The following is a 27,980-nucleotide window of genomic DNA, read 5'->3' on the forward strand; positions in this document are numbered from 1 at the left end:
TATCATAAAAATTAAAATTAATTCTAAAAAAAGAAAAATGATTTTTTTTGTAAAAATCCAAAATTTTCCACTAAAAACCTAAGTAACTCTCTATAAACCCTCATGTTTTTCCTTTTACTTAAAAACTAAAATTAATTATAAGAAAAAGAAAAAAATAAATTATTTTTTAAAATTGATAAAATGATGGAAAAAATAAAAAATTTTTAAAATTAGGTGACATAAAATAACATTGAATTAATAGCGAGTAATCAAAATAAAAATTTTTTAAAGTTAAGTGATTGAATTAAAATAATTATAAGCGACAGTGTCTGATTTGTGATTTGTTTTATTTTTAATGTCTAAAATGAAAATTTATGGAAATTATATCACCACTGTGTAGTATAGCCTTAAACAAGATAGAAATTGTTTTGCAAGTCAAGGTTATTACCGGAAAACTCAAAAAAAGAAAATCCAAAATCTCTAAATTCTTTTCTTTGTTTTCTTTCTGTTTTCTTGCAAAATTAAGAAAAGAAAAGAATCCATATGTAAAATAATAGAAAAAATATACATACTGAATTACTGATGTTGAAATTCCGCTGGAAGAACCATAAAAAAGACATCAGTATCAGCTTCAAGAATCAGAGGAGAGAAATTCGAGATTGCTCCTTTTTCTCTCTAGAAATTTCTAGGTTTTAAGACTCCGTCTTAATTAATTATTATTATCGAAAACGGCTATTTCCTCTGTTTATTTGTTAATCGACAATGAGCGATCAATCGGAGGAATTGCCTCTCATGGCTCCCCCACCGATCACCGAGCCCAGCGAGATCGACCTCGAGGCCGGTCCAGCCGATCAAATTCAGTGTCGAATTTGCCTCGAAACCGACGGTATGTTCTACTTTTAAACCCTATTTCCTCAAATTTAATTTCCTCTTTTTAAAGAAATTTTAAAAAATTGGTTTCATCGATTGTGCTATGAATCACGATCACTTTGCTTATTTTAAGCCTTCCTCTCGAAAAAATTCTGCTCTTTTTTTGCCTTCAAAATTCAACTAAGTACATCACTCTAGTATAACGGGTTCAATTTTTTCGTTTGGCGACCGAACTGATTGGATTATTAAACGAATTTACAGAAGATAAAAATAGCAATTTAATTATTTTCAATTCCCTTTTTTTATTTTAAATAATTCCTTCGCAGTAATTTTTTTTGGTCATCCTACACAGTAATGTTTAATAATTATTAAAAAAAGAAAACTTAATTTTTGTTGCTAAGGGTGTTGTTTGAAGGAACTTGTGCTAATAACTAGTTCAATGTGCAATTGTTTTCCTCAGGTAGAGATTTTATTGCTCCTTGCAAGTGCAAAGGAACATCAAAATATGTACATCGGGAATGTTTAGATCATTGGCGAGCTGTAAAGGTATAAACACTGATACCCTTTTCTTCATTTTTGAACAGTGAAATTGGAATGCTTTATACTTTACTTGTACTATGGTTTCACTGGCGTCTGTAGGAGTGCGTTTCTTTACAGCTGTTATTTCATTGCTTGAACTAAATTTCAATGCTAGTGTTGCTGTGTTAGTTTCTGGATGCCAATTGTTCTGATAATCTAGATTCAATTTCTTTTTTCTGCCTGTGTCTGATAATGGAGTAAAAAGTTAGACAATCATACAACATAAAAAAAGATATATACCTGCAACATTAGTCCTTTGTTCAGTAATGGAAACAAAAATTGCGTTTACTTTATATCCCCCCCCCCCCCAAAAAAAAATTCAACAAGTTTAGTGAATTTAACTTAAGGGGAGCCTTCTCCTAGTCTTTTCCCCTCCATTGTGATAATTAAAATAACTCTTTCATGGCACAAGCATTGCAGATCTTGTGTGCTGACAATTGGATCAATAATGAAATCACAAAGATAAAAAGTTGGGAACAAATTCCAATTCATGTTAAATCTATTTGTGTAATGTGGTCAGATATCAGCTTCATTCTATATAAAAATTCATTATATTAATGAGGATTGTGGTTGCAGACCGAATAGCAGTTACTCCCAGCCCAATCTAACAAATGCAGTTGATCTTGATCTTGATCCTGATCAAGGACAAAGGCATAAAGTATTAAGTGTTTGTCTATTGTGTAAAGTTTAACCTACTAGCAATTTGATACCGGTTACCAATTTGCCTTGATCAAAGACAAAGACAAAGGCATAATGATTTCAGGTTACTTTGATAGCTTCCAATATAGTCCATCTTAAAGTGTCCCTAACAGGAATTTGGAGAATGTCATGCTGTATTGCTTGAAAATTGAAATAACCTCAAGCATAACATGTAACTCCAAACATTGAATAATCAACTCAAAAACCAAGTATGTTATACTAAAATTTAATAGAATTTTGAGAAATGCAGCTATATTACATTTTCTGAGACACTAATAGCTTTATAAATATCATAGTAGTTGTTGAATATGGTTCGGTCTATTACAGTTGTTCTTGGATAATCCCTTGGAAAAGATCAGAGGAAAAGTTTATAGGTAAATTGTTTGTACATTTATACAACATTTACAACAATCAATAAAACTTAAACAAGAATTAACCTATGTTACCTTCTTGAAGGCTACCTTTACCTATTAGTAGATAGGACAAAGTTGATTAAGTGCTTTGGATATTTTTGGACAAGGTGCATTTGATTAGGTGCTTGCTTGGTGTGCCTAGGCACACTTTTTGTTAAGGTGTTAGGCATTAAAAGAATCAGTTTGGTTGAAGCTCTCTTTAATTTAATTTGTTTTGAACTTTACTTTTCACTAGATGCACCTTTAATAGTGAGAAAGGGATAACATCTAACTTTCTGCTTTTCGTTATTTGAGTACACAACAATACACATAAGATCATAAGGAAATCATGTATGTTGACCAACAATAGAAAAAGAAAATTGTGCATGTTTTATGGATAAACTTGGCCTGTTTTAGAGTTTGTTATCTTAATCGTATATCATAAGCATATTTCATACATACACACAGAGGGACACATGAAAACACACATGCATTTGCACCTTACTTCACTTAGGCAATGTAAGGATTCTAGTGTCTAGAGTGCACCTTGTGCCCTTCACAACACTGGCTGGGCCAGTGTGGTCAAGGGCACTAGGTGCACACAAGGCGCGAAGTCCTCTATATAGCCTGAGGTGCAAGGTGCAAAAAAAAAAAAAAAAGAGCTCAAAAGCTCGTCTAAGTAAAGGTGCATACGTATTTATGTTACATTATGGTTGGTCATTGTTCTCAAGTCTTCACCATTACATTACAATAATATTAAAATATATACATCAATCTTTGCTCCAAATGCATATTACAAAAATTATTGAAAAAAATTACAATAGAAGAAAATAAAAAATAGAGAAGGAGAAAAAGAATTAAAGGAAAAAAGAAATAATAGAATAGATAGAGAATAAAAACAAATGTTTACCTTTTGCTTGGTAGTGTTGGTATTTGGTTTTGAAGAGAAATGTTCAAGGGAGATTGAAGTTTTGAGTTTTGATGATTTAATGAAGTTTTAACAAAGTTTTGAGAAGTCTAGTTGTTTTATAATTGATAAATTTAAAGAAATAATAGCATTTTGAGTTTTAAAATAAAAAAATATATATATAAAAAAGAAGTTAAAAGTCGACTTAAGTGAAGGAAATAATAATATTTGAGTTTTTTAAATAGAAAATAAAAGGGAAACTTAAAAGTTAACAGTCAGCTGTAGTGGGTATTTTGATTTTTTTTTTCTTTCTATTTAGTGGGTATTTGAATTTTAAAATAACAATAATAATAAAAGAATCTTAAGAATTGGCTCATTGCTTCACTCAAGCTAGCTTTTTTTCCGCCCATTGTTGAAGTCCAAAGTGCAATAAAGTGCACTAGGGCAAGCGCCCAATAAAATAGCTTCGCCTGAGAAGGTTGAAGGAGAAATCTTGATTTCATGGTGCACCTTAGCACCGCCTATGTGAGTGCCTTAATAACAGTGGGTTGGTTATGCTTGTGACCACAATAGAATGATGATCAGTTATCAGGGGGGAATTAGATATTGGCAAAACTAACATCTGTGTGTGTCTTTCATGGGCATAACACTTTTCTCCTTCTTCCTAGCTACCATATCTCATTATTTCTATTCTTTTTCCAGGAAGGATTTGCATTTGCTCATTGCACAACCTGTAAAGCTCCTTATCATTTGAGAGTTCATGTTGCTGCTGATAGGAAATGGCGGACTTTGAAATTCCGTTTTTTTGTGACGAGAGACATTTTATCCATATTTCTGGCGGTTCAACTAGTATGTAGTCTGTTCTTGATTGTCTGCCATTGTTAGTTTTCTTCTATTCTAAATATGTTTCTTATTTATAATGCTTGGATCTTTTGTCAATTGTGTTCAGGTCATTGCTTCACTTGCATGTTAGTTTTCTTCTATTCTAAATATGTTTCTTATTTATAATGCTTGGATCTTTTGTCAATTGTGTTCAGGTCATTGCTTCACTTGCATATTTGGTCTATCTAATTGATGGTTACCAGCAGTCATGGCTCCGTCTTGCATGGGGTTTTGATAGCGAGCTTAGTTTCTATTACATATGTGGTAAAATCTCAATAACCTGAAGTGATATGTTGTTTGTCTTTAAAATAACAGGATTTGTTAGTTTGTCTTTTGGGTTATTGATTGATACATAGGATGATAGGAGGAATCTGGCTTACCTAAGTTTGATCACTTATTTGTTTTCAAAATTTATTAATTACTGCAATGGATTGAGCAACTTGAGTATATTTCACAAACTTTCTTATCGCATATTGTTGCTTCCCTTAGAAAAATTTGGAATGCTTTTCTTACATGTCCCTCAGTTTCTCAAACTGATACAGTTCCTAACGTGCAAATACTAAATGTAACATTGGAAGGGCTTATGTTATATGGGAGGTTGCTGGATGCAAGATCTGGCTCATGTTAATAGATGGATAATAAGTAGTGCTAAATCCTTGGTTGTGACCTAAATTTCATATATTTGCTGGCAAGTTTATTTGTATTACTGAAGTTTCCGTCTGTATTGAACCCAGCAATAAATTTCTTGTTTCATGCAGCAACCCATGGGTTGAGATCCGTTTTTAACATGGAAGAAACTAATCAATTGAAAATTCGTATGCAGTCAAGACATGGAATTAGTCATTATAAAGTGTAAAAGTTAAATATTGAGATATAGTTTTAGCTACAAGGTTTGACTAAAATAATATAAGGTCCTTAACCAAAATAAGTTGTTAATATTTTTCCTTTGTTAGATCACTTAAAAAAATAAGTTTATTGGTTACCTCCCATGAAGGAAAGGAGCTTTATAGGTTAAATATATCCTCAGTCAAGAAAGAAATCTTTAGAGTTTGAGGTATCTTAACCAAGTAAAGAGGTTATTATAGGTTTAGTATTTGAACCCAGAAAGAATTGGTTATGACCTGAAATTAATCAAGCAATTAATCATTATAAACTGTATAGTTAAATATTGAGATATAGTTTTAGCTTAAAGGTTTGACCAAAATAATGTGGTTCTTAACCAAAATAAGTTGTTAATATTTGTCCTTGCTTAGATTATCTAACCAAATGAAGAAGTTTATTGGTTGAGTATCTTAATGAAGTGGTGTGGTTTAGGGGAGAAAACAGCAGTAACAGAAAGGATTAGGGTTGAACAAACAAGTAAAAAAGTTGGAACTGTAGAGAACTTAGGGTTTAAAACAAATCTAGTTTCTTTATTATAATTCAAAGATAATAATAAATCATTAATGCTGGCTGTTAAGCTTACAATTATTTATATAGCCTTTCTTTCTTGCAAGTAAAGTTATTAGGTTTTCTTGCAAATAAAGTTTATTCCTAGCCCTAGTTTTAAACCCTAAAGATAACTAATAACCCTTGTCATTCATAATATACCTAATACTTAATACATAAATCTGAAATAATAAAATATTATAAAATAACTAAAAGCTTCTGTGTCATTCTCCCCAGCTTGGAAAACTCAACACCAGTGAGAAAACTTTCACAACATCAATATAATTTTCTAGATCAGCTCTCTGCAGCTTCTTCTTCATGTAATTGTCCTGATTCATATCAATGGTGGAAAAGCTTCTTCACAAGTAAAAATTGGAGTATGAGTCTGTTTTTCAGGTTTCCTCCTAACTTTACATTCCCAAGCAACTTAATTTGATAGATTTCCTGCTCAAGATTATAAGCTCCTTTAACCACTACAGAAAAGTAAACTTTCTGAACTCTTCCACCTTCCCTTTCTTCAACCTTGTCAATATATGCGAGAGGGATAATTAACCTCCAAATTCAGGATGTCAGTTGCACAACAGTCTCCACTCCTTTCCTGATTTCTACAGTTTCGATAAGTAGCAACATAAGTAAATTTCAAGTCAACCACCAAAGAACTAGCTCCAAGATTGTTTAAGTTTTCTGAAGCTTTGGAACTCTTAAAAACAACTACTGTAAAATACCTCTTACATAAAAAGCATTTCTGACCTGTCAAAGGATACACCGCTCAAACAAACAACAGATCGATCAAAAACCAATATTTCTACAGGAATATCATTAGGAGCAATGCTTCTATTATTTCCATGAGAAGTTCTAGGAGTCCCTTTCAAAGAAGGCTCCACCTCAATTCCAGAAAATATTTCAATCATAGTAGGACTTTCTTCTTTGGTTTCAGAATCATTAACAAAAGTCTTCATCTTACCTGCAACAAGTAGGACCGCTCTAGGATTATTACCATTAGTATCAGCTTTTGGATATTCTTTAAAACTAGGCCATAAGTTGGTTTTATCACTCTCTGCAATTTGAGGTATTTCCATTGGACTGGTAAAGTTAGGCTGAACACTAGTCTGTTTAATCACCACCAGAAGCAAGAGTTCCTTGAGAAACATCTTTCTTGTCACCAACACTTTGAGGCATGTACTATCAACCTCCATTTTACTCTTTGTAATTAAATTTTTATTTGGAATCTGTTTTGAACTGGCAAAATTCGCTAAGCCAATATGGGTTTTGCACTCGGGTTTAAAAGAATTAGCTCTCTGAACAAAGCTCATAACGACAAGAGGTCCGTTGTTTTCCACACTGTTTTCTAGTTCCTTTGCACCAGCTTCAATAACATATACCTTTTTTTTCTTTCTTCTTTTGGAACATCACAAGCTGAAACAGCTTTTTCACGAGACGGTGCACTAATAGTTGATTTACCATCAAAATTTTCTTGTCTACCTCAAACATTGTCTTGTTTGATATATGAGCAGGAGGGGTATTCCTGCTCTCACATCCACAAGGTTTGCCAACTTTAGTTTTTGTTGAGCTGGTTTCAGAGAAAATTACAGCATTTAGAGTGATAAAACAAACTTATGAGCATGCTTTTTGCAAAGTCTAGTAGTCTGCCCACCTCACGATCCGCATAGATACGCTTAGCTTTTCTAACCACTCATAAAGGCCATCTATAGTCTTAAAAGTTGCCTTTGTTTCATCAACACTTCTCTATCTATTGTGGTGATAACCACAATATCATTCAACCAAGGTATTCCTACAAGAATATAATCCACATCCATAGTAACAATGTAACATCATGCAAGGAATGATCATCTAGGTCATACCACTCTTTAAAGAATGCTTCCATCTCTTCGACTTTATGTTGGGTATGGTGATGGTGAAGCTTCTTGTCGGAATGCATGCTAATCTCCTTATCACCACTTAAGGGAACATCTATTTTCACTACCTGATTTGATCTCATTATCGTTGTGTTTGATCTTCCTCATCAATTCACCTTCATAGATCTCATGGATCATGTTGAACATATTGGGGCCCTTGAACATGTTGGGGTTGAAATACAAGTCAGTCTCACATTGATCCCTAACTTGTTCAAAATCCTTCACATGAGCACTCAATGCCTTTTGTAGTGAAAATCGTTGGTCAAGTGCATCTGCCATGACACTAGACTCTTCTTCACCTTATGAACAATCAAGGGCTCTCCCTGAACTGGAAGTACATCTTCAATTTGTTCAGGATTTTCATCATAGGTAGGTTCTAACATATTATAATCTTGCTCTTCCACATGTATCTTGCCATGAAAACCAGCAACTTCAATATTGATTCCACCCTTGCTTAATCCAAGGGCATACACCAACGGCTCCTCCAATCCACCTCGTACTTCACGATGTGCAGGTCCAACATCATGAAAGGGGCTTTCTTCATCACCAAAATCAGATTTATCAGCAAGACTACCTTTGAGTTTGTCAAACTGGTTGTGGGCACTTTTTGGAATCTCCATTTGGGTTTCTGCTTGTTCCTGTCGCAACCAAACATAACATGGACGTGACAATTCTTTGATCACACATCATATTGCAGCCAATTCCGTTTATCGACAGTGGTTTCCTCTTCCTTGATCTTTATCGTGTCCAACCATGGCTTCAAAGCAAACCATAATATAAACACTAGGATTTAATTAAGCTCTGATGCCAAAATCGGTGTGGTTTAAGAGAGAAAACAGCAACAATAGAAAGAATTAGGGCTGAACAAATGAGTAAGAAAAAGTTGCAACTCAGGAACTTAGGGTTTTAAAAAACCTTTAGTTTCTTTATAATAATTCAAAGAAAAAATAATAATAATAACAAAAATGCTGGCTGTTAAGCTTACAACTATTTATGTAACCCTTCTTTGTTGCAAGTAAAGCTATTAGGCTTTCTTGCAAATAAAATTTATTCTTGGGCCTAATTTTAAATCCTAAAGATAACTAATAACCCTGGTCATCAATAATACATCTAATACTTAATACATAAATCTGAAATAATAAAATATTGTAATATAATTAAAAGCTCCTGTGTCATGAAGGAAAGGAGCTTTATGGGCTGAGTCTTTCTCAACGAAGGAAGAAAACTTTATAGGTTGAGGTTTTTAACCAAGTAAAGAGGTTAAGAGGTTTTTACAGGTTGAGTTTTTGAACCTAAAAAGAATTAATTGATTTTCTCAACAAAAGAAAAAGCTTTAGGTTGAGTATTTCAACGAAGAAATAAGATTGATAGGTTAAGTGTCTTAACAAAGAAAAAAAGATTTATCAGTCGAGTTTTTGAAGAAGGAAAAAAGCTTTATCGGTTGAGTTTTTCAACAAGGGAAGAAGTTTTATAGGTTGATTATCAATTAAGAAAGAAGCTTTATTGATTTGAGTATTTCAACTAGAAATGCCTTGTATATTGAGTATCATAAAAGAATTAAAGTAATGCTTATGAAGGTAATTTAGTAGCAATAAGAAAACTTAATTAGAAAATATGGTTAATTGAACCAAGTATGATTGTTTACTTATGACGCAACTAAATGGAGTTTTGCTAATTTTATTAGTTATATTCAATGTTGTAGGTTGTTAGGAAGATTATCTTGATTGATTTTCTTAAGTTGCTAGGTTTGATAGCCTAAGATTTCCATATTAAGAAGATAACAAAACATGAAAGTTTTAAGCTTTAAGAAATTTGATTAACTTTGATTAAGTTCTACAAGTTCGTAAGTTTAAAAGGATTGAACCTTAAAAAGTTTAAGCATTGGTCAAAGTTGAAAGTGAAACCAAAGAGACAGTCCTTCATTTCTCAAACAATGTGTCTCAACAAAAGCTATCTAATAGATTATATAAGTTGTCCAAGGAGATTGAGAAGTATATTGTCCTTGATTAAGTAGTATTTCACAAGATTAAGCATGTCATAAAGAAATAATATTGTAGCTTGAAAACTATAAGCTGACTAGAACAACCTAGAAAACTGAGCTTGAAAATCTGAACTGTCACCATTACTATTGTAGCTTCTTGAACATGGCTTGATTTTGTTATACTCAACTGATAGAACTTCTTTCCATAATTGAAATACTCAACCTATAAGCTACTTTTTCCGTTAATTTAGATATTCAACCTATAAAGCTACATTTCTTGGTTGAATCTTTAACCTATAAAGCTTATTTCCTTGGTTGAGAAACTCACCTATAAAGAGTTTTCATTGATTGAAAACACTGAACATATTTTCCTTGGCTTGAAACTACAATAAAGCTTTCTTCCTTGCTCAACCTATAAATATTTCTTCTTTTGTCAAGACTTGAGACACTAAACTTATAAAGTTTCCTTGTTTGAAGTACTGGACCCATAAAGCGTCCTCTTTTCGTTAATATTCTAACCAAGAATAAGAATTAACATATATATTTATATTGAATTAGCTTTATGTTATCTTATAAATGAGAGTATATTTCAACATTTAAATTCACAACTTATAATGAGTAGTTGCTTGATTGATTTCATGTTTTAACTGATTAGAATTTTAATTGTTTAACTTTTTCTATCTTGAAAATGGTACCAACACGTTAAATCATTTGTAGAAATCACAACTTATATTGCTGTGTTGTTTTCATTGTCTTTCATGTTACACTTAGTTATGTTCCAAAATTTTCTCTGTATTTATTTCTTTGAAATGTACCAAATGCTGCTGGGTGAACTGACTAGTTTGCTTGAATAAAACTTTTATTTAACTGGTTTTTATGTATTTTTTACTTTTGCAAAATATCCATTATTTCATCTTGGGTATTGCTCTGTTATTGATAGTTTGGTTGTTGAATACAGGGGCACTGCTATTTTTTGCTTTGCTGGGGCTATCAGGGTGCTTTATTACATGCTATGATCGACGAGTGCGTAATGATTTGGCTCAGCCTTGTAGAGAATTATGCCTCTGTTGTTGTCAGCCTGGGTATAACTCTATTAATACTTGGAAACTATTACCGATGTTGATTTTTACTGTCATTTTGATATATTAGTATTCTTTATCATTACTCTGCTAAAACTTTGCCCTCTACGTATTGGTATGTTAAAGTAGAATGAGTTTATTACTTAAACAGATCGCTGCCCTGATTTATCATCATTTACTTCATCTTCTCTCTCTTTCCCCTATCCCTCCTCTGTGAAATGTTATGTCTCATAATTGATATAACAGAGTTTTTATGTTTATCTCAATTGTTACACCTCCAGATATTTTTCATCAAGTTCTTCATAATAGTCATAGTGTGCCAAATATTTTGCATGTGTTGTACCACTCCCCATCTCTTTTCTGAGTTCTGTGCAATGTGCTATTTACTTGTTCATTGCATAGAAACTTCTGAGCTTCCTTTGATCTGAAATGAAATTTGCACTCAAATTGTCAATTTTCGTATATTTGGAGGCATCAAATGCCTTTTTAACCCCTACTCCCCTGTTTCCTATTTTTTCTTTACTGATATGACGTGCCATTTATCTGTCCATGAAATCATGACAAGGGAATATTAGCAATTGTTATGAAGTTAGCAAATATCTGTTTACTCCTACGATCGGTTTCGGAGACAAGTATGCATTCTACATGGGTATGGTTTTTAACTTTTCATGTGCTTGGAGGGTCCTTGAAGTTTCATATCATCATGCCCATGTCCAAAAAATGCTTTGGACGCAGGTATTCCAAGAAAAATGAAGAGTCAAAGCAACATAAGTTTATTCCAGTTTAATCCTTTCAGAATTGTACATTATATATGTAAAAACACTCAGAGGAAAAATTCTGTTATATTGCTACTGCTTTAGTTTACAGCTTTATAAAGAGAAAAATAATCATTTTAAAGGAAATAAATCCTAATCCCTAAGAATCAGTAATTGATATCCTAATTTCCTAAGAATCAGTAACTGAGATTAGTTTCTATTTACAAGAGATCACAACAGATTTCTATCCTTAATTATAGGGATTCCAATACCATCAGATTTCTATCCTTAATTATAGGGATTCCAACACTCTCCCTCAAGTTGGAGTGTAGATGTTAATCAAACCCAGCTTGCCACTAAGTTCTTCAAACATGTTTCTGTTTAAACTTTTGGTTAACATGTCTGCAACTTGTTGTCTAGTAGGTAGGTAGATGATGCATACTTCTCCTGAGTGTACTTTTTCTTTTATAAAGTGACGATCTATTTCCACATGTTTGGTCCGATCATGATGCACAGGATTATGTGCTATGCTGACAGCAGCCTGGTTGTCACAGTACATCTTCATAGGTCTGGTAAAAGGCACTTTTAGTTCTCCCATAAGTCTTTGTATCAAAACTCCTTCGCATATACCATGAGATAGTGCTCGATACTCTGCCTCTGCATTGCTGCGTGCTACCACAGATTTTTTTTTGCTCCTCCACGTCACGAGATTACCCCAAACATAACTACAATAGCCGCTTGTAGAGCGTCTATCATTAACAGAACCTGCCCAGTCTGCATCAGTGTAGACTTCCACGCTTCGGTTGATAGTCTTCTTGAAGTACAGGCCTTTACCAGGAGTTCCTTTTAGGTATCTTAGTATTCTATATGCAGCTTCCAGGTGCTTCTCCCTCGGGGCATGCATATACTGGCTAATAACACTCACACTGAAGGCTATGTCTGGACGGGTGTGAGATAGGTAGATGAGCCTTCCTACTAAACGTTGATATCTCCCCCTGTCGATTTCTTCATCCTCATTAGTTCCCAATTTGAGGTTAAACTCCATAGGAGTTTCGGCTGGTTTGCTGCCCATCAAACCAACTTCCGACAGTAGATCAAGAACATATTTCCTTTGGGAAATGAAGATACCTTTTTTCGACCTTGCTACCTCCATACCAAGAAAATATTTAAGACTCCCCAAGTCTTTAAGTTCAAACTCTGTACCAAGAAATTCTTTCAATCTCAAAATTTCGCTCGAGTCATTTCCTGTTATTATTATATCGTCAACATAAACGATAAGGATGCAGCATTTACCCTCTTCCGAGTGCTTGTAGAACATGGTGTGGTCTGCCTGTCCTTGAATGTAATTTCTGCTAGTCATAGCTTTTGCAAATCGGCTGAACCACGCTCGTGGAGATTGTTTCAGCCCATACAAGGACTTCTTCAACTTACACACTTGGTCCTTGTTTTCTTCAAACCCTGGTGGGAAATCCATATACACCTCCTCATTTAATTCCCCGTTGAGAAAAGCATTTTTTACATCCAATTGAGTCAAGTGCCAATCAAGGTTGGCAGCAAGAGATAGCAGGACCCGAACGGTGTTTAGCTTGGCAACCGGTGCAAACGTCTCGTTGTAGTCGAGACCATAAGTTTGGGTGAATCCATTAGCCACAAGTCGAGCTTTGTATCGGTCAATACGGCCATCGGGTTTAAATTTCGTAGTGAAAATCCATTTGCACCCTACGATTTTTTTCCTTTTAGGCAGATCCGAGACTTCCCATGTTTCATTGTTTTTGAGGGCCTTCATTTCTTCCATCACGGCTTGTCTCCACTCAGCTGATTCAAGAGCCTCTTCTATATTTTTTTGGAATTTTTACAGAATCAACATTAGTCACAAAAGCTTTGTAGGACTTAGATAAATTTCCATAGGATACAAACCGAGAAATAGGATGTTGAGTGCAGCTCCTTGTACCCTTTCGAACTGCAATTGGAAGATAGATGGATGGTGACGGAGGTGGGACTTCTGCTTCAGAACAGTCCTCGGTTGGAGATGTAATTGGCACTGCTGTATCAGTTTCAGGAGAACGATTCCGTCGGGAGTAAACCTGTATTTGCTGTTTTCCTTGACCAAGTGGCTGTTGTACTTCGGTGGAGGTATTGTCATTGGGAAGGACGGTGTTAAATTCTTGCTGTATAGGGGAAACAACTAAATCTGGGATAGTAGTAGTAGGATCAGGCGGTATAATGAGGAGAGTATTAAGGGTCTCATCTTCATTAAAAATCTCCCCCTGAAGATGAGATGCTGCAAAGTATGGTTCATTTTCAAAGAAGGTAACATCTCGAGAGAAACATTCGGCGCAATGTTGGTGAGTAACACTTATAGCCTTTTTGTGTAGGGGAATATCCAATGAAGATACAGGTGTGGGCTCGAGGATCAAGTTTGGATTGATTTGGTTGATGGTTATGGACAAAAGCTTTACAGCCGAATATTTTAGCTGGAAGATTAGGGACATGAAATAGAGGGAAGGCCTTTAAAAGAGTATTTAGAGGTGTTTGGAAATTGAGGATCTTTGATGGCATTCGGTTTATGAGATAGCAGGCAGTAAGGACAGCTTCTCCCCACAAGTATTTTGGAACATTCATAGTGAACATTATGGCTCGAGCCACATCAAGAAGATGACGATTTTTCCTCTCAGAGATCCCGTTTTGTTGTGGAGTGTCAGGACAAGAGCTTTGGTGTATAATGCCTTGGTCAGAAAGGTATGGACTTAAGACAGAGTTGAAGTATTCTCTCCCATTGTCAGTACGGAGGGTATGTATGGTAGAGTTGAATTGGGTTCGAACCATTGAGTGAAAATTTTGGAATACTTTGGGTGTTTCAGATTTTTCTTTGAGTAGATAGACCCAACAGACCCTAGTATGATCATCAATGAATGTTATAAACCATCTAGCCCCTGTAATATTTTTCACTCGGCTGGCTCCCCATAGGTCACTATGGATTAACGAAAAAGGTTGGGACTGAATATGTGGTTTTAATGGGTATGGCACACGGGTATGTTTAGATAATTGGCAAATTTCACACTTCAAGGAATTAATACTTTTATTTCGAAATAACAACGGAAGATGTTTTTTCAAATACACAAAGTTTGGATGTCCTAACCTACGGTGCCATAACATAATAGTGTCCTCTTTTGCAGTGGATAGAGCCAATCCCCCTTGTGTACTGTTTTTATTCCAAATATATAGTCCATCATCAACTTTAGCAGTGCCAATCATCCTCCCCGATTTCTGTTCCTGTATCACACAACCAATTGCAGAAAATTCAGCAAGAACTTTTTCATCCTTAGTAAGCTTACTAATTGAAAGTAAATTACAGGACAAGTTTGGAACATGTAGGACTTTATCGAGAGAAAAATTCTCTGTCATTTGTACTTCTCCTATTCCAGCCACAGGTGAGTAAGAACCGTCAGCTATGCGGATTCGGGATTTGTTATGACAAGGAGTGTAGGTGTGAAACAACGTGGAGTCACCTGTCATGTGATCAGAGGCGCCCGAATCGAGTATCCAAGGAGATTGATTATTAGATTCAAAAGCAATGTTGAGGGCAGTACCTTGAGTTGCTAGAGATCCATGAGTAGTGGGAGTACCAAGTATCTTATGGAGAGTCTCAAGCTGTGTTTTGGTTAAGCGAACATCAAGAACATCATCAGCAGTAGTGAAGGATAACATGGCAGTCTTATTATCCTTCTGTTTTTTTCAGGATAGCCATGGAGTTTGAAGCATTTTTCTTTTGTATGACCAACACGATTGCAGTGACTACACCATGGTCTTGTTGATCCAGAATCATTTCCAGCACGTTGTTTTTGTGGCTGTGGACCTTTGGAGATGAGAGCAGAGGTTTCAGTAGGACGATTAGAAATTGGAGTCATAGGTTTAGGTTCCTTTGAATCTCCCATCATGACAAGACGACGCTTTTCTTCTCTTCTAACTTCTGCAAATGCTTCACCGATCGTTGGAAGAGGTGATCTACCCAGAATTCGGCCACGGACCTCATCTAACTCACGGTTCAGTCCTGCTAAAAACTCATAAAGACGTTCATTGTTGAGATGGACCATAAACCTGTTGTGTTCTAAGCCTTCACCCCAATCTGCCTCATAATACATATCCAGTTCTTGCCACAAAATTTTCAAATTGTTATAGTAGTGAGTTACCTCGAGTGTTCCTTGTCGGATGTCCTTTAACTTAAGCTTGATTTCAAATACTTGGGAGGCGTTTCCAAGATCTGAGTAGTTTTCTTTGACTGCATCCCACATGTCTTTTGCAGTTTTGAAAAAAAGATAGGTGCGGCTTATATGGCCTTCCATCGAATTGATTAGCCAAGCCATTACAATTGAATTGTTGAGTTCCCAAGTGGCATAAGTAGGATCAGCCATGGTTGGTCGTGGGATTTCTCCATTGATGTACCCTAATTTGCCACGACCACGAATCACTATAAGAACCGATTGAGACCATTGCAAGAAGTTCTTCCCATTTAGCCGATGATTGGTGATTATAAGGGAGGAATTAATTTCACCTTGAGTGATTCCCTGATTGATATTCTGAGTTATTTGTGATGTCTCAGTTTCAGAGAAATTCTCATTGATATCACCCATTGGAGGACTAAACCACAGAAATTTTTAGTAAGGGAATTTAGAGAAAAAAATAGGATCGAATGAATCCTATAGCCCTGATGCCATGTAAAAACACTCAGAGGAAAAATTCTGTTATATTGCTACTGCTTTAGTTTACAGCTTTATAAAGAGAAAAATAATCATTTTAAAGGAAATAAATCCTAATCCCTAAGAATCAGTAATTGATATCCTAATTTCCTAAGAATCAGTAACTGAGATTAGTTTCTATTTACAAGAGATCACAACAGATTTCTATCCTTAATTATAGGGATTCCAATACCATCAGATTTCTATCCTTAATTATAGGGATTCCAACAATATATTAACATCCTCCAACCATGCTTAATGCTCATTGTGCTGCTGTATACATGTTCAGTACTTCAGTTGGAGCACAAAAGGATGCTTTAGCTGATGATGTCTTTAGATGTTCTGTAGCTATTACTGTATCTCTGACAGATCTGCACAGTTTTTCCTCTCTTTGGCACTTGTCATATTGTGCGTCTTTGGGTTTGCTTCCTTTTTACTTTAGGCATTGTTATTTATTTATTTATCATGTATCGTCTGCATAGTTTAGAAGAGTCCCTCCTATGTTGCACTTAAAGTTTGCAACATATGTTGGCTTCATTTTTGCTCATTCTAGTGATTTACCTAATTCTAAACCATTCTCTTCCTCCTTCCTTTTCCAGTGCTCCTCTCATTGGTTAGTCCTGGTGTTATGGGGTGCCATTGTTATTGCTGCTGAAACTAGGGCGGTGCCACTAGGGGAAATGGAATATAACTAAAAATTATCCGAATAAGTTTTCAGTACTAATGCATACTAGGATCTGATTTAGTTTAAAGCAGGTTGTTTTCACTTTTTATTTATTTTGATATACTAAGCTATTTAAGTGGTGCTAATGATGGGGCTGAAGTATATAAATTGTTACTAGGCAAAATCATTTAACTTCAAATGGTCAGTAAGAAGCTTCAGTATTTGATGGACTGCAGTTGCTTCGTATTTAGTTGATATATTAAGCTATTGAATAGGGTCTATTCATGGGGGTGAAGCACGTACATGTAATTTACTAATTAATTTATGGGAGTATTGGCCTATTAATTAGGTAATCCTAGTCAAATTATTAATCTGTTTATTCTCTTAACTTGTGTAGGATGTGTGCTGACTGCCATTTGCCTGGCACTCTTTGTATGTGGACTGACTGTACTACGTGCTTTGAAAGCTGTGCTAGTGCTGCTACTGAATGTGGTTGCCTAGGAGGTGCTGGTGAAGCAGGGCTTCCATTATTGTTCATAATGGCATTGATTGTGCTCGGACTATTTACGGTGATTGGCATATTTTATAGTGTTCTGGTTGCTACAATGGTTGGGCAAAGGATTTGGCAGCGTCACTATCACATACTCGCAAAAAGAATGCTGACAAAGGTGAATTGCGTTGACATTTCTTCAGTTTTGATTCATGTACTTCTGTATCATTAAGTACAATTCTTTACCGCAATAGGTCAACTAGGTCCAACCAAACTATTTGAGGAAGTTATTTTCTAGGTGCTTGCTTGTAGATGAATAAGCTACCCCTATAAGAAGACATGAAATGGAAAGGACTGAACATTACCACCTTGTCCCTGTTTGTTTTATGGTTAAAAGTTTTTCCATCACCATATCAGCTTCTATGATGGGATAGGCAAAAAGCTTAACTTAGGCTGTATGTAAGGATTGTCAGGAAATTTGGTGTTAATTGTGGCAATAGATCATATAATTTAGGTTTCTTTCTACATTTAGCTTGTGCGCCATTTCATGTGAAATATACCAACAGTGCTTATAGGTCCATCTATGCTGGTTGCATATATACTGTTCATTTTGCAAAACTTAGATGAAGTAGATTCTGAGAGGATGATATTTTCCATTCAAGTTTCCTTTTTTTTTTTTTTAATTGATTCATTAGTTACTTTATAAATTAGCTCCCAAACTTTGTTTCTCTAGAAATGTGCCTTTCTTTTTGTGCGTGTGGAATTGCTGTGTGGTTAACATGATTTGGTTTTGTGTGTACTCTAATAGGAATATGTTGTTGAGGATGTTGATGGTGAAATAAATGGATCTGACTGGTCTCCCCCCCCTCTCCCACCTGAGCATATTCAGCAGCTGAAAACACTTGGCCTTCTATGAGTTCAGAATTATATTGCCATTGACAAAAACAACATAATGTAAAGATGGACCGACTCCCCATTCTCGTAGGTCAGTCTTGACTACAGGCTTGTTATGAATCCACTTATTTCAACAAAAGTGTTTTATGCAGTTATCAAGCTAGAAAAGTTACGAAAGATTGTCAAAATCATTCAGTTAGAAGTCTGTGAATGATATTGTGGAGTTCTTAACACTTTCTTTTTGTTTCACCATATTATGGAAATGCTTGCCATTAGTTTCACTTCCATTATATATAACTGACAATATGCAATTCTCTCTTCCTGAGATTGGTTCCTTATCTGAATCTATTTTCATCCAAATGAAGCGTTTGTTCGCTGATTTGTTACCTGTGTACACTTTGCTAATGTATTTACTGACACTTGAATATGCAGCTTTGTATGTTTGCTGATGCCTTTCTCTCTTCGTTTGTGTCCGATATTTACCATCTTCCATACTTGTAATGAGCTTTATAATAACTACTTAATATGTTATCTTCTGCATAAACCATGTCGCCTGCAGATTTTATGTGCTTTATGTAATAGGCCAAATTTGGCCTGGGCCCAATCAAATAATAAAACCAAAATATTAATAAGTCCAATGTTCAAGTCCAAATTACAAGATAAAACAGCATGCTTAAAAAACCTAATAGGCCAATTAAAACCCAATTACCAGCCCAAAACTTAAAAAACTAACCCTAGCCTACTAACCCATAACATGTTCAGAAAACAAAATACCCTAGCCAATGCCTTTAGCTGTCGTTCCTCCCACGCACGCCGCACGCCAGCCATCACTCCACGTTTTGTCTGACACCACCTGCAACATGCAAGCAAAAGAGGACAAGCAAAAGAAACAACATGCAAAAAGATAAAAAAAAATAATAGCTAATAGTTTATGAATCGGCTATAAAAGCCTTATTATAATTTTTTTACGAAGGCACACAAACAAACATTAGAAATAAAAACAAAAAAAAAGCATTAAAGGTGATTTTACTTCCACTCTCGTTTTAAGTTTTGATTTTATTTTTTTATTTTTATACGAAAATAATAAAAAGAAAAAGAAAGGAGACTTACTAGTGGTCGATCTTCCGACTCCGCTAGTGACCGAGGCCGTCATCGCCGATGAACGGTGACCTCTTTTTTATGTCGAGAAGTGCTTGAAACCCTAGAAGCGAAGGGTTTTCTTTTTCCTTCTTTTGGCGAGTGAAGCCATTTCCTTGAACAATCTACTCCAAATCGAAGTTTAGGGGGTCAAAAATACGAAAAACCCCTTTTTTTGAAAAAAACTCCAGCCACCGTACACGGTGGTCACCGTTGTCGTCGGCCGACGGCCACGTTGGACGGATGGTGGCCTAGTGGCCGGATAAGGAGAGCATTGGGAGGGGTTGAGAGAATTTCAAGTTTTTTTAAGAAAAGGGAGGGCTGAAATGAGGAAAATTAAAAAACTTGGGTTTAAATAGCAACCATTAAACGACGTCGTTTTGAAGGTTAAGTTCAGAGGCCAAAACGACGTCGTTTTGGCTTCTGACCCGAGACTTGACCCATTTGCCCTTAGGATTCGTGTGTTTTTGCGGTAAATGGGCTATTTGCGCGCGCGGTCCCTCCGCTTTTGCGATGTGTTTCGATTTAGTCCTTGTTTGTTTTTTTTTCTTTTTTAATTTGGCCACAATTTTATTTTTGCTTCACTTTGGCCCATTTTGAAACGTTGCACATAAGGAATGGGAATAATTTCCCGATCGATCCCCCTTTTTTTGTGCGCATTCCATTTGGGTCCCTATTTAGGTTTTGTCATTTTTTTGTTACAATTTATACCTTTAATTCCATTTTAGCTTCAATTTAGTCCTTTATTTAACTAATTTTATCTTTTTATATCTGTTTCAATTATTTATGTAATATTCTATTTAAAAGGAAATACCTAATTTAATATATCTTATTTATTTGTTTACTATTCTTTTACTCTTTTAATACTTAAATCTATTATGATTTGTCTTATATATATATTTTTATTTAGTATTCTTTACTTTTTAAACACTTAAACCTAATATTATTTTTTACCTATTATATTTATGAGAAAGGATTGTATGAAACAGTGACACCACGTCATCTGTATCCCTTTCCAATAGTTTTATGCCACATCAATATTGTTATCCTGAATTTTAGGATTTTATCCTGAAAAAAATCAAATCCAAATTAAAATACTGAAATTCAGGATAAGAATACTGATGTGGCATAAAACTATTGGAAAGGGATACAGATGATGTGGCGTCACTATTTTATACAATCCTTTCTCAGTGTTTTAAGTAAACGGTGAAGCGTTTACTACATTTGTTCTTTCGCATATATGTTGTGTTGTGTTTCTTTTATTGGTTAGTTGCGTATATCTAAACACGATTTAAATTATTAATTGTGTTTAAACGCATTATATTGTGTTAATTATATTATTTTTATATTTATTAAATATGTTGTATTTTTGTTGAATTTCTGTATAAAATTTAAAACATCACGAATTAATTAAATATTAATTTAGTTAAAAAATAATGAATAATTTCCTCATTTTATAAATTAATAAATGTTAATTTAAGAATATTTTACTTTTTTTTTAATTTAATAACATATTAAAACTTAAACACAAGTCAAAATGATTTTTAAAATTTTAAGTTTATCAATTCAACTTACTACTCATTTGTTTTTGATATACTTTTTCTATAAATATATTTATTATACATTATTTTTCGCTCCAGTATCATAGTTTAATAATTATGATGGTGACTTCGTTCCATAGGCACATGCTACATTATTACATTGTCATAGATGGATATGGATGTTTATCTTTTTTATTTTTTTATATAACTTATGTATCATACAGTTAAATTATATTATTTGATTTGGTTATTTTCGGTTCCTTGATTATTAGAAATTTGAAAATTTTTAGTCCTTCTTAAATGAAATTATTAAATTTTATTATTTTTAAAATTTGATGTATCAAATATATCATCATATGTGTAATGTTATGTCAGTTTATGATTTTCATATATTACTCATAAAAACTTAATTAATAGATTTGACGGCCGTTGTCTACAATAAAATTGAAATTTCGAAAATTAAAAAATATAGCTATTAAGAAATATCTAGTTGGAGAATATAAACTAATCTATAACTTTATGCATAACGCAAGACTAATAACATAAGTTATCCAAACATATTTAACTGCGACCATTGATTAGGACTAAAATTCATCAAATTAAAGTACAAGTACTAAATCCATAAGTCACCAAAGTACATAATCTAATGGCAGAATTTGACATATCTATACTATTTGTAAAACCTTTTACTAAGTTGGTGTCACCTATTACTCGAGTCTCAAATCAATTAGGAAATTACTTTAATGTCTCTCACATTTAAAATAACTTATTTTATCTGAGGATACCTTAGTCATTTTATTTTAACAAAAACCAATAAAAATATGCATATAGTGATATTTGAACTCACGTAAATTAAATTGATAAAATATTAAATTTATCACTCAACTAGAGCTTCATTTTAATATAATTTATACAAATTTTTAACATGTACAATTTATTATTTCCATTAGTTTTATATCTACAGAACCACGATAAACAATTGTATAGCATTTAGTATTGTTAATCTTATGTGTTTAAATTTTGTATACTCACAATTTAATATATATTTTTTATTCTAATATGGTGCATATTTTATGCGTTATTATGATTAATTAGTTTCAAACCATGCATTTCATTATTTATTGTATGTTATTTTTAAAAACACATTTGTATTCTAAATTTGTGATTTTCACATGCATGTATGTGTGATAGGATTTTTAGTATCTTAATATAACTTTTCACTCCTGTTGACGTGTCTCTAGTACAATTTTATGAGCAATTTTTTAAATTAATTGAATATTTCTTTTCATTTAATAGTTATTCACTCTTTTTAAATTCGAGTACATAAATTACTACCATTGAGGAAGAGAATTCGATAGTGAATAAAGTTAATTTCTTTTTATATTAGTAACATAAAAATTACTTTCAAAATAATTGTCTTAAAACTATCAAAATAAAGATTTATTTTTCTCATTGCTTCTATTGACACAATATTCTATCATCAGTTCACAACAAGAGGTTCCTATCTTGTACACATTTCGTTTCTTTGCACTCGTGCAAAGAAACATAAACATGATTAATGGCTTTAGAAGTAATTACCGATTGATTTTTTTATCTTTCACTAAACAAGTTTCAATAACTAATAGTTCATTATCTTTCCCTTTCGAGACAAGGTAATCCTTGCACTCTTTGTAGCCAACTCTAAGTGCCATTTTGTTCCAAAAGAAGCATTTGGACTTCAAGATGTCATTGGGCTTCACTCATTTCTTACTATTTTATTTGGGAAAAATCGAATTTTTAGCCATGTTCTTTCCCTTAACTTATTTTTTTCTTCCGTTTTAATGATAAGATGATTGCCAAGTTGGCTTTTGGTTTGGTTTGGACTGGTTGCCTACCATTCAACACCAACTTATAAAATTGCAACTCTTTCATGAGCTATGTAAGGGTTAAGTTGTTTGTTTCCTAAGCTGTAAGTAGCCCTAAAGTTTGCAAAGTATTTAGACATGGTTTTGAATACCATCTCAATTTTCGTATTATAGTTTAGCTCAACCCCATTATTCTCCACTTCTGCAAAGAATCTTGTAACATCCCTTACCTGGACCAGTTGTCGGACCCGAGGCTCAGGATTCTATTATAGCTACTAGAATAGTCACACACAATTTACAACATTTAATCGAATTTAAATGAACAAATTATTCCAAACACAAGTATAATAGAAATTATAAGTATTTTAGGGACGAAATCGAGCTTCCAATCATTAATAGATTCGAGCATGAATAAGGACCAATTTGTAAATTTTAAAAACTTTGGAATTAGGTATCAATACATAGTAAGTGGTATCAATACTCCCATTAAGAAGTATCGATACTAAATATGGTATCGATACCGTTTTGGCAATCTGCCAAATTTGGAAATTTGGAACAAAACCATTTGTACCGATACCTTTAAAAAGTATCATTACTTAACAAATAAGTATCGATACTTTTATAGGTATCGATACCAATTTGGCAGTCTGTCCATTTTAAAAACTATTCATTTGGTAAAGTACTGATACCATGGTCCCTACTATCGATACTTTACCTAGATGGCTAATTGAAAACACATTTCATGCTCAAACCAAATTCTAATCAAAAGATGGCTTAGACTGTAACATCCCTTACTCGTATTCGACACCAGAACAGGGTACCAGGCATTACCAGACTTACCACTCAAACATTCATACAATTTCGAGTTATAAATTTGGGTCCAAATTAAAACCATTCACATTCAATCATAAAGTCCCTAGCACGAGCCTACGAGGCCCGAAACATGCTTTGGAAGTGGTTCTGGACTAAACTGAAAACTTTAAAATTTTTTACAAAACTTAGAAAATTTTCCACTAAATAGGGGTCACACGCCCGTGTGGGCAAGTCGTGTGGTCACACACGCCTGTGTCCCGACCCCATGTAACACTCTGTTTGTCACCCAAAAACAAATTGAAGACACACGGCCAAGTCACACGCTCGTGTCCTAGGCCGTGTGGTTGATTTAAAATTTATGATTTTTCATTAAATAGGTGCAGACTTCACACGGCCAGAGCACATGCCCGTGTTTGAAGCCGTGCCGTCCACACGGCTGAGACACACACCTATGCCTCTGCCCGTGTGCTCAATTCTGAGCATTCTGTTTCTCAAAACTAAGGTGCAGAAGACACACAACCTAAACACATGTCCGTGAGGCAAGCTGTGTGTCGCACACGGCCTAGACACACGCCCGTGTGTCTACCTGAGTAGACAAAAATAAGGTTATTTACCAAGCCATTTTGCCACCCTTTAACGCACACACCTACACAACATAACATAGCACCAATCCAAGCATATACATACATCCAACATCCACAACCAAGACATCAACACATCATTCATGAAAGGCATCATTTTATAAATATACTTATAACCAATATTGGCTCATTTCAAATGACCCTATACAAAATGAACTTCTAACCAATATAAGCCAGCACATTTGGCCAAAATAATTATGACACATAACAAAATAACCAAGTCCCCTATACATGCCATAACTCAAAATGCTGAATTCATTGGTACCAAAATAATTGTTGATAGTGTAAGTGGATCTTTGACGGTCTCTGAACCTCGAGCTAGCTTGGTGACACTATAAGACAAAGGAAAGGAAGGGAAGTAAGCTATATAGCTTAGTAAGTTCCTATGCAAATAATAAGCATCATAACCACACATTTAACATACAATTAACATGATGAAGATTAGCATGAATGTTATCAAAATCTCATAGTTATAACTTATTCAATCACAATCCTACCATGAGTTCATCACATATCGAGCTCATTACTTATGAGTTTTATGTACATACCTGTACCAACTCGCAACATAACCATATTCTTTAACAACTTTGACATTCCCGTTGAACACTCAGAATATTAACGGATACTCGGAAATCTTGAACACAAGTGCCATATATGTAGCTAAAGCTACCTCATATCTCATAATACATATGGGCTTGTTTTCGAGCTATTCACGGGCCTGCTCACATAAGCTGTTAGTCAGGACGTAGCTACACAGTGCTGCTCACACAAGCTATCAGGTATCCGCAACACATGCCGGACTACCCAGCCACTGGTAGGACGTACGAGACCTGCACTCGGATTACATAATCACATATACACATGGGTTCCTAGTGACATGTCACTCGTATCCTATTCTATTCCTAAAGTTCAACCGGGATTTCTTACTTGTCAAAACTTTGTCGAATACATCCAAAGAGTCAATCACAATACATACAATATTAAAGCATTTAAAACATAAATATAAGAATGCATTATTTACATACGAACTTACCTCGGTACAAAAATAGTAGAATTAGACCTAATCGTTAAATATTTTATTTTTCCCCCGATCTAGGTCCGAACCTCATTTTTCTTGATCTATAATAAAAAATTTAACTAATTTCATACTCACATTATTCTATTTAGCCCAAAAATCATATTATAGTAAAATTACATTTTTGCCCCTAATATTTCATATTTTTACAATTTAGTCCCTAGGCTCGTAAAATGAAATGTATTCAATTTATTCAAAACTCAAGCCTAGCTGAACCATTTTCATACTCATAGCAGCCTACATTTTCCAGTTAATCACACTTTACTACTCATTTTATAAATTTTACAAATAAGTCATTTTTAACATTTTTATCGAAAATCACTTAGCAAAAGTTATTTATCTAACACCAAACATGCATTTTTTACCATTAGACATCACAAAAATATCTAACATGGGTAAAATTTTAAACTTCATATTTCTTTCAATTAGTCCTTGAAATAGCTAGATTAGGTTACAAGGATCTCAAAAACATGAAAATCATTAAAAACGGGGCTAGAACGGACTTACAATCGAGCTTGGAAGCTTTGGCTAAAACCCTAGCTATGGTGACTCTTCAAATTCAGCGCAAGGGAACTAAATTGGAGAAGATGACATCTTATTATTATTATTTTTGTCTTTATTACCCAAATGACCAAAATGCCCTTAATGCCAAACTTTGAAATTTCATCCTACCATGTCCATTTTTGTCCAAATTAAAGTAAAATGGTATAATTACCATTTAAGGACCTCCAATTTAAAATTTCATAGCAATTAGACACCTCTAGCTTCTAGAACACACATTTTGCACATATTGCAATTTAGTCCTTTTAGCCAAATTGGACACATTATTGATAAAATTTCTTAACCAAATTTTCTCACGATCATTCAATCATACTTCAGACCATAAAAATATAATAAAAATAAATCTTCATACGTCAGATTCGTGGTCCCAAAATTACTGTTCCGATTTGACCCTAAAACGGGCTGTTACATAAACATTGTCACGCCTCAAAATTTAGGGGGTTAATTGAAATAAATAACAAGAAATTGAATATTCTTGATGGTTAAGTATCATTCCTATATCGTAGAGGTCTTAGGGTCAAGCCACTCCTGTCCCATTTCCTTTTCTTTTATTTTCAGCGAACTAGGATGAAAACTGCACTAAAGTAAGTATTTTTAGAGTAAAAATTTAACAGGAAATAGGCTTTAGGCATACCGATTAAGAGCATGCCTCCCTCATTTGTTTACCCAAATTCAAGCCACCTTTTTCCCCAAAATGCAATTTTATTTTTGCCAGCTAAGGGAAAATTACTATGCCGCCCCTAAGGTTTCCTAAATACTAGATATTTAGTACAATTTTTCCAATTATACTTGAATTATGTTTCTTTGCAAATCCCATTAGAGCTTTTCTTTTCTCTCCCTAATTATTCTTATCTCTTTTTTTTTCCTCTCATTTACATGTAATAACCTGTTTTTAGTGAAATCGAAAGAGTAGTTTTGGGGCCACAAATCCGACTAGTAAAATTTTTATTTTATTTTCTATGGGACGTTAGTAAGGTCATATTAAAATTTCGTTAAAAAATTTTGATATTTGCATGATTAACCAAGTAACAAGGACTAAATAGTAAAAAGGGTAAAAGATTAGTTCTATTAGCTAAATGGGTTATATGACTTTGGAAATGAAAGTTAGTGGTATTGAATGGTAATTACACCATATATGTTGATAGTGGATGTACATGGATAGGTTATAATGTAATTATGATAGTTTTTAAAGGTTAATTTAGTAATTTAGTAATTAAAAGAAAAATAAATAACAAAAGATGAACCAAATGTTGTCATCTTCATCTTTGTGTTACTTGAAACCTTAAAATAGCCATTTGAAAAGATAAGCATTGGACAAGCTTAAAGTCTAGTGCATGGTATGTTTTTGAACCCTGTTTTTAATGATTTTTATGTTTTCGGGATCGTTGTAGCTTAATCTAACTAGCCTAGGGACTAATTTGCAAAATTGTTAAAGATATAGGCTTTCACTGTGAAAGTTCTTGCATGTTTCTTGAAGTTTGATTGTAGATTATGAGTCTTTGTGGATGAATAAAAAAGTTTTGTAAAGTGATTTTTGATGAAAAATTTTATTTAAGGACTTATTTGTAAAGGTAATAAAATTCATGGTGAAATTGTGTAATAATGATTTATATGGGTTGATATGGATCCTTAAAGAATTCAGACAAAATGGATTAGGGATGGACATGCTTAGATTTTAAATTATGAGTTTAACAACTAAATTGTAAAAAGTTAAAATGTTAGGGGCAAAATTATAATTATGCATAAATGTGAATTATGGTTTAAATCGAATGTTGAGATTGATTGAAATAGTTCATTGAGTATAATTATTTATTTAGATCAAGATAAGTCTCAACCAGATCTAAATCGAGGAAAGGCGAAAATCACGGATTAGCTCAATTACATTTCTACGCTCTAGTTGTTAATGTAAGTTCATAGTATTCCAATATGTAAATGAATTTCTACTTGTATATTTTCTCATTATAGTTAATTATTCCTTGAATTACACATACGTGCCCCTGTTTGTACTTTGATACCCCTAAATTGCACATACATGCCCCTATTTGTACTTTGGTACCCTGAATTGCACATACGTGCCCTTGTTTGGACTTCGGTACCCCTAAATTACACATACGTGC

General features: G+C 33.9%; 2 protein-coding genes across 8 annotated transcripts; one reads left to right on the forward strand and one right to left on the reverse strand.

The window, feature by feature from the left end:
- The first annotated feature begins 390 nt into the window (after positions 1 to 390).
- On the forward strand, positions 391 to 18,532 carry LOC107886474 (uncharacterized). 2 transcript variants are annotated; one of them, XM_016810446.2, is made up of 7 exons: positions 391 to 865; positions 1,310 to 1,395; positions 4,129 to 4,275; positions 4,464 to 4,572; positions 10,592 to 10,715; positions 17,265 to 17,535; positions 18,166 to 18,532. In XM_016810446.2, the coding sequence occupies exons 1-7, from the start codon at positions 742 to 744 to the stop codon at positions 18,271 to 18,273; spliced, it is 969 nt and encodes a 322-aa protein (XP_016665935.1). In that variant the 5' UTR covers positions 391 to 741; the 3' UTR covers positions 18,274 to 18,532. The 2 variants fall into 2 exon arrangements, with proteins under 2 accessions (XP_016665935.1, XP_040938249.1); XM_041082315.1 differs by having other exon boundaries at positions 398 to 865; positions 4,464 to 4,569.
- LOC121210146 (uncharacterized) lies at positions 14,169 to 16,430 on the reverse strand. 6 transcript variants are annotated; one of them, XM_041082320.1, is made up of 3 exons: positions 15,058 to 16,430; positions 14,879 to 14,976; positions 14,169 to 14,740 (listed from the first exon to the last, which is right to left on the reverse strand). In XM_041082320.1, the coding sequence occupies exon 1, from the start codon at positions 16,096 to 16,098 to the stop codon at positions 15,130 to 15,132; it is 969 nt and encodes a 322-aa protein (XP_040938254.1). In that variant the 5' UTR covers positions 16,099 to 16,430; the 3' UTR covers positions 14,169 to 14,740; positions 14,879 to 14,976; positions 15,058 to 15,129. The 6 variants fall into 6 exon arrangements, with proteins under 6 accessions (XP_040938254.1, XP_040938253.1, XP_040938255.1 ...); XM_041082319.1 differs by having other exon boundaries at positions 14,846 to 14,976; XM_041082321.1 differs by lacking the exon at positions 14,879 to 14,976.
- Positions 18,533 to 27,980: the final 9,448 nt, after the last annotated feature.

The sequence above is a fragment of the Gossypium hirsutum genome, chromosome A11, assembly GCF_007990345.1.
Source record: "Gossypium hirsutum isolate 1008001.06 chromosome A11, Gossypium_hirsutum_v2.1, whole genome shotgun sequence".
Taxonomy (NCBI): domain Eukaryota; kingdom Viridiplantae; phylum Streptophyta; class Magnoliopsida; order Malvales; family Malvaceae; genus Gossypium; species Gossypium hirsutum.

Excerpts from the sequence above, each read along its gene's own strand:
- LOC107886474 (XM_016810446.2), top strand. The coding sequence starts at position 742 with ATGAGCGATCAATCGGAGGAATTGCCTCTCATGGCTCCCCCACCGATC. Across the intron at positions 4,276-4,463 it reads TATTTCTGGCGGTTCAACTA|GTCATTGCTTCACTTGCATA; the intron begins GTATGTAGTCTG and ends AATTGTGTTCAG. Across the intron at positions 10,716-17,264 it reads CTCTGTTGTTGTCAGCCTGG|GATGTGTGCTGACTGCCATT; the intron begins GTATAACTCTAT and ends TAACTTGTGTAG.
- LOC121210146 (XM_041082321.1), bottom strand. The coding sequence starts at position 16,098 with ATGGGTGATATCAATGAGAATTTCTCTGAAACTGAGACATCACAAATA.